Here is a 13,060-nt window from a genome sequence, read left to right on the forward strand (position 1 = left end):
GTCACGGCTGATGAAAGGAGTGGACCAAGGTGCAGCGTGGTGAGCGTACATGTTCTTTAATTAAGAAAAAACGCAGAACAAAACAATACACACTACAAAACAAAACTGTGACGCTTAAGGCTAAGTGCCATAAAGAAAGTCAACTTCCCACAAACACAGGTGGGAAAAAGGGTACCTAAGTATGGTTCCCAATCAGAGACAACGATAGACAGCTGTCCCTGATTGAGAACCATATCTGGCCAAAACATAGAGATAGACAATCATAGAAACATAAAACATAGAAATGCTCACGGGACCTCTGAGGGTTGAAACGTTGAGACTACCTGGCATCGGAGCGCATGTTTGCGATATAGGAGGCATCGGAGCGCATATGCCACATGTGAGATATCAAAACAAATAATTGAAAAAGAACTCAAGGTTACTTGCGTAACCCAGGTTGTCTGATATCGTGAGTGAGACATCTCACTGCATTCCCTTACTCGCAAGAGTGTGAGGAAGGCGGTATGCTCAAGAATGACCAGAGGGCGGGCGAGTGGCTCATTATAATGGGGGAAGGGGCTCAGTTCCTTTCCACTCGACCTATCTGACCAACAGATGTGTAATAGGTTCTTCGAGCTTCTGAGATTCTGGTGAATCCCATATGTGAGATATTTCACTCACAATATCAGAGAACCTGGGTTACGCAAGTAACCTTACATTTCAACACCCACTGTCATATTCATTCATCTCTTCCAACCCCATAGACTCCCCTTCTCCCACCCATTGCCATTCCATCTCCTAGGTTGTCATAGTTACAAACCACTCCCCACAGCTGTACTGGTGAGAGTGTTCTTACATCGTAGGGTAGAAGAGGGAATTGAAACCTCTCTGGCCTTTCAGCTGTGAACAGCAACGGTGGTGAAGTCCCTCAAACTGTAGAGTGGAAAATAAAACTTAACTTTGCCACCACCAGACCCCTAAGGACCCATCTCTTATAAACAAAGACCTAGGGAGAGAGAGGACTGTGTAGAGCTCAGCTCCACCTGATAAAGTACAAAGGCCGAACTTGATCCAAATTTTACTGGCTTGCATTCATTGGTTTGGAAATGTGTACGCCCAAATCAAAACATACATGATAAAATAGTAGTGATCAAGTCTGATTGCATTGGCACCAAACTGATTCACAAGCTGATTTGGTCCCTATGCCTTCTATACAAAGTTTAATGTCAAGGCCTTTCAAAACTGCTAACTTAAATGAAAATGAATGAACGTATTTTCTGCAAGCATTTAAAAGAAGTCAAGTGTATTTTCTAATGTGCACATTTCTGGTGCTTTGCTGTGGTGCAGGCAGCCCTCCCCCACTTCCTCCATCTCTCTCTGAGCTGAGCTGTGGGTTGCTTAGACATGAAAATATCTCGCTATGAAGCCAGCAAGAACAATGTGTGTAACAAGTCGTTTTAGATATACCATAGTGAGCCTTTCTCCAAAGGTCATCAGGGCAAAGGGGAGGAGCTATGTTATGCTACTTTATAGCATAATCCAATCCATATAGTTTAATCTTACCTATGAGAATGCCTATATACAGTATAAACATATGTATATACTGCAAGTACAGTATTTCCTGTTTTCAAGAAAAGGAAAAAGAAAGCTACTGAGAGTGACATACAGTATGTGTGAAGACTACAGTGCAGGTGTAGGCCTCGCACAGGAAATAACATGTGTTTTTTTTTCAACAGGTACTTCCTGAAATAGTATTATCAGACAGTTGCACAATACCAATGCAGGTAAAGACACTGAGCAATGAATTAAAATAAATGATGCCATGTAGTGTGCTGTGGTATGTTGAGTTATTCTTTACATTTAGCATCACTACATCAGGGGAAATATAGTATTCTTTCTAACAAATACTGTATATCTACATATATTTCAGGATGTTGTGTATCCCTTGAAATCATCTGAATTAATGTAAACTTAAGCATTTTGAAAGCATAGGTTGTTCAGTAAAAGTGGTCTCTTGGCACAACTTTTGGGGTAAATAGAGCATAGGCGGCTCGCCTTTCTGGATTTAAGGCTACTAATTCCATGAAACTGTCCTGTGAGATTATTGATATATTTAGCAAGCTCAGACTCCATGTCATCAGACAAGAGCATGTGTGCCTCTATCTAGCCTCTTTGTCAAACAGGTCCATGTTTGGTTTATTTTTTGTCATTGTACCTCTTCAGTGTCATTCGATCAATGTTTTCATTCCTTGCTGCTGCTCGAACGGACTTCTTCCCTCCTCTCAGTTCCTTGGCTGCTCTTTCAAGAACCTCAAAGTGGGCAAGACCCCTGCTAGTTTGACATTTGTATACACAGGGCATGATTGTGTCTGCTCTGTAACAATAAAAATGCACTATCTTGAGTTCATCTGCATGACAAATTGCAAAAAAACTATACGTTTTAGCATTATAATTGACAATGTAATCATTATTTGTATGGGGTATAGTGAGCCATTTGCCCAACTTGCCCCTGGCCAAATTTCCCCCAGAGCAACCATTTGTACTGTATTAGCCCACACAGCTACGAAGATGCACTTTCATGCAAGGTTTAGGATGTCATATTGTAACTTATAGAGAACCTAACTGATGCATAAAACAGTCTTTAAATGATCTACTTTGGTTTAGATAAAAGCATCAAGAAAACTTTAACACAATAAATGCATTTTTCCTTCACAGACTCCATTAAATTATGACCTCTTCCTAAATATTTGGTCACATGATTAATTCTGTGTAGAATATTCTAGAAACAAGGGGTGGCTCAACTAACCCTTTGGCACGACTTATCCTTCTGGTAAAACCAATAGATTTCTTTCACCTGACTGATCTCACCTGATATTCTTGTAACTATAACTAAGTTATAGAAAATGAACTATATATATATATATATATATATGCCATTTATATATGCCATTTAGCAGACGCTTTTATCCAAAGCGACTTACAGTCATGTGTGCATACATTCTACGTATGGGTGGTCCCGGGGATCGAACCCACTACCCTGGCATTACAAGCGCCATGCTCTACCAACTGAGCTACAGAAGGACCACTAGATGTGATATTTGTGAAGAGACATACGCACACGCTCATCATGAACACTATCGTAGTTTATCTCTCTCTTCCAATTGATTCTCATCATTGAAAGTTTTCAGTTTCTCTTTTCATTTTGCAACCGTGTTATTGACAATATAAAGCAGTCTAGATTACAGATGAGAGCATGGTTTCAAAAGCCAATGGAAGAGAGAAAGAAGGAGATAAGAGGGGATTACCGTGGTTTTACACGAAAAGGAACACGAGGTTGTAAAATTATTGGGGTGATAGTAGATGTGATTAGGGGCCTAAAGTCCTGAGAGGGCCCTCAGTTTCCTAGTTGGTATATTTTACCTTTATTTAACTAGGCAAGTCAGTTAAGAACAAATTCTTATTCTCAATGTCGGCCTAGGAACAGTGGGTTAACTGCCTGTTCAGGGGCAGAACGACAGATTTGTACCTTGTCAGCTCAGGGATAGGAACTTGCAACCTTTCGGTTACTAGTCCAACGCTCTAACCACTAAGCTACCCTGCCGTACGTTTACTTCATAAATTATCGTGTTTATGCACTAAAACTGTCTATTGACATGTATTGGCTCATTGACTTCCCTCCTTTGGCCTAATTTCCTACCAAGAAAGATGATCGAAGAAAGTTCTGAGGATAAAGTTGGATATGGGGCTGTGAGAGAATAGGTCTTAAATAACCAGGGTGGATTCTGGATTCAAAATGGTTTGATTTGAAAATCAACTAATACATGTAGATTAGAGGATGATGTGTCTGTTGTGTGTTTCTTCGTATGCATGAAAGGCATTGTAAACTGCATCTGCAAGAGCGAAAGAGAGACGTAAGGAGAAAAAGCGAGACGGAAGGAGAAGGAGAAAACGCCTGTGACTGTTAGACCTCTTCCTGTGGTTTGTACCACGTGGGCGGAGAGGTTTAAAAAGGAGACAACTTCTTCTTCTTCATCCACTTCTTCTAGGGAGGGGAGAAGACACCGGGCACCTAGACCGCTGGACAAGCTCTTCACCTTTTGTAGAGACAAAGGAGTCTTCACTCAGGTACAGTATGAAAAAATTATGTTATTTCGTTATGAGATGGAATAGAAATCGTCAAATTTAGGTAAGGAGAGATCATTCTAATTGGGGCCATTGTTACTAGTCCATTCACTCTCTACGACGCTAAAATGTCAATGTGTACAGTTGATCAATGTGTGGGGGAAAATGTATATAGTAATAGTGTGAAATCCTCATTCATTAATTTAAAAAGAAGAAACCATACCAAATGTTCACTGTAAAACAGAAATGGGGATACATTTGGGACATTTTGGAGTATTGCATTGTCTTTAGATTTCAAGTGAATAAGAAGTAGTTTACTAACCAACAATCATATTTGCTGTAACATTGTTAGGAGAATCGTTTTTACTTCACCTGTCTTCAGAGGGGGAAAAGCTCACTCATGTAAGACAAAATGGCTTCCGCCAGATAATGCCTCAATGGACTGATCTTAGCTGAGTACAATGGCGTTGGTATGTTGTCTGAACAGAACAATGCCATTGTACTGATCTAAGTTAGAGAAACTGACTCTGGGCACCGTTTGAGGGAAGGGGAGGTGTTGTCTTTTCCCCTTCATTTCTACTGCCTTTGATCAACGCTAAAACTCTTCGGCATTAAGAACCTGTGCATTTTATTCTCTCTCAAATATGTGAAACTAACTGCATCATTCCTCATAACTATACAATTGTACATGACCATTACTCTATAGGAAGCTCTATAGCAATATTTAAAAAAAAATCTATGACGCTTGTATGTTTCTGTAATTGAAATCTAAATATTTTATTTTATGACGTGTCTATGGCTGTAAGTTGTTACAGTATGTCTGATATTTGTTTCAAACATTGTTCCCCCCTGCTGCTGTCTTGGTTGGACCAGGTCTCTCTTGAAAAATGTAGTTTATCTCAATGAGAGTAACCTGGATAAAGAAATGGGCACCAGTGTTGAGGCAGGTGCAGGAGAAGAAGCGAAAGAAGGGGGAAAGGAAGACATTGGAGGAAGTACAGTGCAGTCATCCATAAAGTAGAAAGCACTACTAAACTCCTCACCACAGTGTAGTGTTTCCTACTTTATGGATGAGTGTACTGTTGGCTACGGTGACAAAGACATAGCAACCAAAATGGCGCCTGAAGAGAGACTGTTCACATACAGGAAATGAGAAAAAGAGGAACCCGCTTTTTTCACATAGTGGTGGTGTGCGCAACTCAGAGTGTCACCCCCTACAGTTCACATGGGCTGTGCACCCACCCAACACTGAACAAAGCTGGAAATACCTCATGCGTCTCCTTAAAACAATGTGAGGCACTGAATGCGTTTTCGTATATTACAATTCTGAACAAATGTTTTAAATGTCTCAAACTGTAAAGATATACTAATTTCCGTTGAGCTGTTAATGGTCTGGTCCTTTATAGAGGTCTTATCATTCTATGTTGTATCATTCTATGCTTTTGATTTAGAAATGTATGATGCATATCGATAAGTCTGTATTGGTAAGGGTATTGCAAAATTTGTGCTCAATAAAGAATGAAATAAAATGTGCATTTTTTGGTATTTTCTATAACTATACTTTCATTTGCATTTTGCATTTTTAACACCAAGTCAAAATCAAAATTCACATAATAATCCAGAGCACAAGTGCTTTTTATGTGAAAATATACTTTATTCCTGTAAAAAGATCCATATTGAAAGAAATCGCCACCATTTCAAGTCAACAAGTCCTCTGTGCACTACTTCTGAGTTATTGCTCCTCAAATCAACAACACTGCCTCCACATGCAAAAAAGACATCTGAAAAACAATATTAACAAAATCAAAACAAAAACATATTTACAGGTGAGCTTTTCCAAAAATGGTTAATACAAACCTTAAGATACAAAAGGTAAATCTTCCCCTTGTTTTCAAAAGAAAGCATATATACAGGTCAGGAAAGACAACAAAAAGTTCCATTCTCTGTATGAAAATATGATCATACCTTATAGTCCAAAGCCCCATAGTGCCGCACTTACAGCTAGCTGTAAATTATAATACACATACACACACAGACTCCTGAAACTCCATAATACTCCACACTTGGCTTCCACTGCATCAATAATCAAATCAGATGACTAAAATATTGCAAACATAATGCCAAGTAACGTTAGACCTATACATAAATATGACGATAATAAATAAGGCCAAATATGGGTATAACAACATTATTATGCATGCAATCAATAAAGTAGTGTAAACAACATATTAAGACTAAACAGGTCTCGTAAGGCTAAATATTATGTCAACTATATCAAAATGCTTGCTAAGGGTTAAGGTCCTATTTAGATAGCAGAGCAGGAGCAGGGTAGATGTAGCCTGTGTGGTGACAGACATGGGCAGTAGTAGTACGCTCCTAAAGCTTGCAACAACAATGAATGCTACTAGCTTTCTGACTACAGATTAGAGCAGGTAGGTAGGGGAACATTTGTCCATTAAAGGCTGTGAAGTAATACAAATATCCACTGTAAATGTTCAGCCACTTTAAAGTACAACCCGACTCGTACAGTACAGCACTGATATATCATCTCTGCTTTCTTACCAGGATTATTCAAGGCCAGCTCAAAAGTGGCGCAACCGATGTTTCCTCGTTTTCTGCTATTCGTTATGGTCCCTTTTAATTTGTAACACTGATAGAACTATACAATTAAAATAATACATAAATAAAACTCAAAACATTCATAGCATCAAAGAAACCCAATTTGCCTCCTCCAACGTCTGGAGTAGGTGTGCTTAGACTCCGCCCTCTGCTGGGGCTAATCCAATGGGTCGCAAGCAATGTTCAGAAAGTTGCAGATAAAACTGTGGCCTATAGAACAAACATGTCTCACATAGGCTGTTATTAGGTAGAACATACTATGCTGTATATTTTGAGCTATTTCACCCCAATGAACACACCCCTGGTGTTTCATGCTTGATATCTCCTCGTTATAGTAACGGATAAAGCACCTAATGTTTTGGCAAGAATCTCCCTCTGCGGTTCAACAGACACATTTTAGTGAAACGAGGTGGCTCAACCGAGCAGAGCTGAGTGACTAAAACTAGTTGAACCTGAGAAATGATTAACATTTAACACCAGCCCTGTATTCAACACAACACACAAATAAAACCAACTTATTACATTTACTAACTTCGCCTGTCATTTGGACACCTTCAGAAAACTATTACTGCATATTATACTGGATGGAGCAGCTGGATCAAACAATGCAGCTACAGTGCATGAGTTGAGTTGTTAACCATGGTAGAATAAAATGAACACTTCCAAACGTTTTAGTGTTCATTGTCCTTACAAAATAAACATCTACACCGAAAGAATAAGGACAGACTCAAGACAGACCCTGGACTATACTATGACAGTACAGTGACAGGAAATTACCCCATACACGCCCAGACACGCACGCACGCACGCACGCACACGCACACACACACACACACACACACACACACACACACACACACACACACACACACACACACACACACACACACACACACACACACACACACACACACACACACACACACACACACACACACACACGAGTATGAGTTCTGTGCGCCAACGTTAGACAGAAAAGCATAGATAGGTTTCAGTCTCGCCACCGTCAGTCTCGCTTTGTCTACACACTTCAGGAGGCCATAAGATCCATCCTTCCTCAGACCAAAAACACAATTTACCAAACATACTCAACTTCAACGATCTAAAATAAATGACTTTATGGTTGTCAATCATAATGGACGGAGTTAAACTTCCATTCAGCTATACTGTAGTGAGCTCATAATGAGTGAAAGTGTACAATTAGCGTTAAAAACAATACTTTTGATATGGGACAGAGAGCGACTCACTGACCAAACTGGTGTTTAAAATACATCTATGTAGAATAGATTCCAGATCGACCTGAAAACTTACAGGGATGAGAAACAGCAGGCAACAGATAAAGAGATGTTTTCTTCCATCCTCAGTGTAACTGACAGAGTTGGACCACATACAGAGTTGGACCACGGACAGAGTTGGACCACAACAGACAGAGTTGGACCATGGACGGAGTTGGACCACGGACAGAGTTGAACCACAACAGACAGAGTTGGACCACGGACGGAGTTGGACCACGGACGGAGTTGGACCACGGACGGAGTTGAACCACGGACGGAGTTGAACCATGGACGGAGTTGAACCATGGACGGAGTTGAACCATGGACGGAGTTGAACCATGGACGGAGTTGGACCACGAATAGAGTTGGACCACGGATAGAGTTGGACCGTAGAAAAGCTAACGATGGGGAGTCTAGAGCAGCATTTGAACATCACCTCTGCATCTGATCAACTCAAAGCAAATCCAATCCTTCCAGATGAACGTTAAGTACAAACCCTCACAGAGTGGTGCGGACTACTAATGGTTAACACGTATTAGGTAATTGGTGGGTATTTAGAGGCAGCCTGTAAGCACAGCACAGGTTAGGAGTTTAAATACTTCAACATGCTCATTAGCATGCTGTCAGTGATGCTGCCACGTTTTATATATGACAATCTCTGCGTTTGAAATGGCACCCTATTCCCAAAGTAGTGCACAATAAAGGGAATAGGGTGCCATTTCGGATACAGACAAAATATGCTCCACATATAGAGCTCGCCAGCTTGTAGTCGTAAAAAAGCAGAAATGAGTTACCTTTGGTTTGTTCAACCATTCCTATGGGGAAAATTAATGGGGAAAGAACAGGGTTTTGGGATAAATAAATGTAGAAAATAAGGTCTGAGGTTAACTAACACAAGCTTAGGAGATCTTATACTTTCTGTTCTATGAAATAATATCAGTCAGTTAACATAACCTTTATGAATTATGAAGCCTTTATGTTCTTTTTTTCCTAACATAAATGCTTGAAAGTTCACAAAAAGTGACATTAGCTGATGAAGATGATCTCATAAAAAAAAACGTATAAGATCTCCTAAGCCTGTGTTTACCACAGATCCCATTTTCAACATTTATCCTAAAACCCTACAAAAACGTATTTAAAAACAATAATCTCCTCATAGACCTTGTCCTACACATAGTGGAGTTATAGTGCCTTAAAAAAAATCCATTACTATTGACAGCTGGTATTATCAAGAAAGCCCATTGAAGCGGTATATTTAGCTGTATAATATCGGCCAAGGCCAAGTTAGTGTATCTGTAATGACAGAACACTCCAACTAAATGAACATAGACTAAGACAACAAAGACTGATAACAAACATGTAAAAGTGCTTTCAATAAGAGGGGGGTAAATGTCCCAAGTTTCAATCCTTCTTGCTGGATCCAAGCTTTTTGAAAAGCTTCTTCCCTTTGGAGAAGAAGCCTTTCTTTTTCTTGCCTGGTGGGGAGGCATCTGTCTGGTCTGTTTTTGAGGGGCTTTCTGGTGGAACGTGGGGTGGAGAGGTGTTGATTCTGGGGGCGGCTTGTCTTGGGGCTGGTTTGGGATAGTATGCGCCTGGGCCAGGGTCCATGGAGGGGTCTATCATGGCTGCTGCTGTGGATGGATTCAGGTCTAGGTGGTGGATGTGTGTGTGGACTGGGCCAGTCAGCCCTGTCTGTAGGGGTGAATGTGGAACCTCCTCTGGTGTTGTCTGCTCCATGGAGGTGCTCGGGCTCACCTTGTGGAGGGAAACCATGCAAACAGAGTATAAGAAAATAAAACCTTCTGATCATTTGTTTCCTTATTGTTATCAGGATTCTACTGAATCTGTCTATCCAAATAAAACTGTTAAGTAACAAACTATCAACAACAATCCTACTAAGAGTCAGTAACGTACATTGTACATGAACTGATTCAACTAACATCAACACGCAACAGAGAGAACATTTGACTCTCTAAAAGCTAAACGTGTTAAAGATCAGGGAGTCTAAAAATAATAATGGAGGCCAAGGGATACAGGAGAACGGTTGGGTAGGGAATGGATAAGTGGAGAATACCCAGATGTTCAGAAATCTCAACCCATCAACACACCACCTTGGGCCTGACCTCATGAACATGGGGACCCAAAAGACAGGACACTACACATACTAGTACTGGTACGGTAGGAAGGATAATGATAAAGAGTAGCACAAGGCGGAGGGAGTAGGGTGCACTAGTTGCTAGCACTCTGCTGGGAGGGTGTTTCCGCCCCAGAGACACTTACGCTCAAGTCTTAAAGTGCACAGTTCGTTTTTGCTTCTGCAAAAGGCCATGCAGGAAACAGAAGGAGAAAAGAAATGTAAAAACAGAACGGAAATTATAGATACAACCAAAAAAGACAAATGCATACAACGACTAAAAAAGCATAGATATGAAAACAAAATTAAAAGGGAATATTTTGGAAAATGGTCGATAATAAGTGCATAGAAAGATGGGCAGTCTTCTGCAACATCAAATGCTGTGTGGGGATACACCTTCACAAAAACACTTAAACATTTTCATGCTTCTATTTGTGCTCTGAGAGGCAACGGGCTAGAAACGTTTTTGGCAATTAGGCCATCATCAGTGTTTGGCCTCAAAGCAGTTGGTGATGTACTGTACACATGTATCCACAGTGTCATAGGCGTAACCCGTACACAGACGCACCTGTAATTCTTTCCTGGGCTCTGCTAGAGGCGGAGGCTGAGGGTCGGGTGGTGGGGCTTTCCGAGGAGCCTCTGGCATAGCCTGCAGGAAGTTAGACGGGACCAGGCCTTTGTGTCCGTTCAGGTCGCCCTGGAAACACCCGCATACACATTAGACACCGACATCACATATAACCTTTAAATAAATAAATAAAAAGACGGTCTACTAGCCTGTCTGTTCATCAACTACAACAGTATTACTACTACAACAACAACTAATGTTACTACTATCTAATCCAACAGCTTCCCCTGTCATTCAAATGGTCATGCCTTTAAAGTGTTGAAACGGTATCAAAAAGAGAGTGCTTACAACCTTCTCAGTGTTTTTGTTTACATGAGAGATAGCTGCATTGTTCTCTTTGGAAAAGGTGTATGCTTGTACACTCACATAGAAGAAGCCATCATCGTCCATGTCACCAAACACATAAATGACGTCCCCGGCACTGAAGGTCAGCTCCGCCTGCAGAGGACGATAGAGAAGACCAGATTCAGATGAACTTTATTATCCCACCAGGGGGAAATGAATTTGGTCATGTGCTTAAAAAGACGGTACATAAAACATGGAAACACAGAATCTACACAAAGTAATTCAATGAAAGTGCAATAGCTACACATTCAAATTGAACGTGTAATTTGCTGTATACTTGAGGGACCAACAGACGATGCATTACACATATATCTCTGTTTTGATTTTCTTTTGAAAAAGTCACTTTCCCCTTGTCCGGTTGCTGCTGTGAATGAGTTTTGAGTGAAAGGGATGAGTACTGTCCAATTATCCTCCCCGCCGTCTTCATCAAGCGCTGAAGCTTGATTTGGTCTTGCACTCGCATGTTTCCAATCACGCATATCAGAATCAAAGGACAGTACACTCCGCATAACAGATTTCTAGAACATGTAAGATATGGCGGTCTACATTAAAATGGTTAAGTTTGCGTAAAAAAAACATTCTCTGTTGCAATTTCTTCATCTTTGCAAAGGCACGGTCATTGTGGTCACTCTATCGACTGATTCCCCATTGATCTTCGTAGGGGGTAGTGGAGTTTTTCCTTCCAATTTAGTTTTTTAAACGTTTATTTCAAGAAAGCGCACCACTGGACGAACTGCCATTTCTCTGTCAAAACCTTGAAGAGAGGCTTGGGTCTGGGTAGAGAAAACCAACAACAGCGGTGTCATCTGCAAATTGAGAGTATTTGTGACCCGATTCAGGAAAGTAGGCGTATATCGCAAGTCACGACTTCACAGGAGGGCTGTGTGAACGTAATTAAAACATTTGATTGGCATAAATGCCTTCTCGAACATGTTTACTTTAATGTGCCTTAATATCAAACTTGTATACCATCTGTAAATACAAATACAATTGTTAAAACTACGAGCCTAGTTGGTTTAGCCACAGAAAAAGCGAGCAACATTCCTGCTAGCCATGATTGGCTGAGATAATGAGTGGGCTGGACATGCCGAGAGATGTGTTTGGATAGGTCTGCCATATAGCACGCGTCTGTCTATTGGAGCTGGTCAGTATGTCTAGGTAATCGTGTCAGACGCTGATTTTTATGTATAGAGTATTAATGTATCGCGTAGTAAAACTGCATAAACCTAATGTCAAGTTAAAGTGTACTGTTAGCTAGCTAACATTATGTGTATGCTCTCCACTTTCTGGAGGACCGAGTTTTGAAATCAGTGGAATTAGAGTATGATAGCTAAGGAGATGGAGAACACACCAGTCTGGATTACTTTGGCAAACTAAGGGCCACCATGCATGGAGTCAGACAGGAGATGCTTCCAACCATGATGTATACTGGTAAGATGTCTAGCGAGCAACATTTTCAGATATTACACGTTTCTAATTTTGACAGAAAGTGGTTTCAAGTGTATTGTTAGCTAGCTGGGTCGCTAGCTAACATTGTGTATGATCTTACTCTTCGTAGACACATTTGCTTGACTATTTAAAACCATAGAACCTGGTTGGTTAGCTACCTGCAGATTCATGCAGGATAGTAACATCATGAGTTGTGATTATGGTCCATTGTTTAGCTAGCTACATGTCTTAACAAAAGACTCCATGCAAGTATGCATTTCAATAGAATGTCACCGCAACTGTTGGTAGACATACTAGCTGGTAAATTCGCTCCGGCTATCTAACTTACTCCAATTTCAGACCACAGGTATTATAGTCTATCTAGCTAGCTACATTTTCAGATATTACACGTTTCAGATTTTGACAGAAAGTGTTTTTTTATTTAAAGTGTACTGTTAGCTAGTTAACAATAGCTGGCTGGATCGCTAGCTAACATTATGTGTATGATCTTATTCTTCGTATCTCAGACAC

The 13,060-nt window shown here is 40.5% G+C and overlaps 1 protein-coding gene and 1 long non-coding RNA gene across 9 annotated transcripts in view; one reads left to right on the top strand and one right to left on the bottom strand.

The window, feature by feature from the left end:
- Positions 1–3,909: 3,909 nt before the first annotated feature.
- On the top strand, positions 3,910–5,630 carry LOC124000252. The gene is made up of 2 exons (XR_006832561.1): positions 3,910–4,104; positions 4,975–5,630. It is a non-coding gene; the product is annotated as an uncharacterized LOC124000252 (long non-coding RNA).
- Positions 5,631–5,731: 101 nt separating this feature from the next.
- Positions 5,732–13,060, bottom strand: part of LOC124000649 (peripheral-type benzodiazepine receptor-associated protein 1-like) — a 169,288-nt gene continuing 161,959 nt past the window's right edge. For 7 of the 8 annotated variants that reach the window (XM_046307182.1, XM_046307185.1, XM_046307184.1 and 4 more), the window contains 3 exons: positions 11,123–11,194; positions 10,697–10,825; positions 5,732–9,749 (listed from right to left, as the gene is read on the bottom strand). In XM_046307182.1, the coding sequence (XP_046163138.1) occupies positions 9,396–9,749; positions 10,697–10,825; positions 11,123–11,194 (555 nt within the window). In that variant the 3' untranslated portion in view covers positions 5,732–9,395. Of the gene's footprint in view, positions 9,750–10,274; positions 10,310–10,696; positions 10,826–11,122; positions 11,195–13,060 lie in introns of all 8 variants that reach the window. The other variant, XM_046307188.1, reaches the window with a different exon arrangement.

Source organism: Oncorhynchus gorbuscha, linkage group LG16 (genome assembly GCF_021184085.1).
Source record: "Oncorhynchus gorbuscha isolate QuinsamMale2020 ecotype Even-year linkage group LG16, OgorEven_v1.0, whole genome shotgun sequence".
Taxonomy (NCBI): domain Eukaryota; kingdom Metazoa; phylum Chordata; class Actinopteri; order Salmoniformes; family Salmonidae; genus Oncorhynchus; species Oncorhynchus gorbuscha.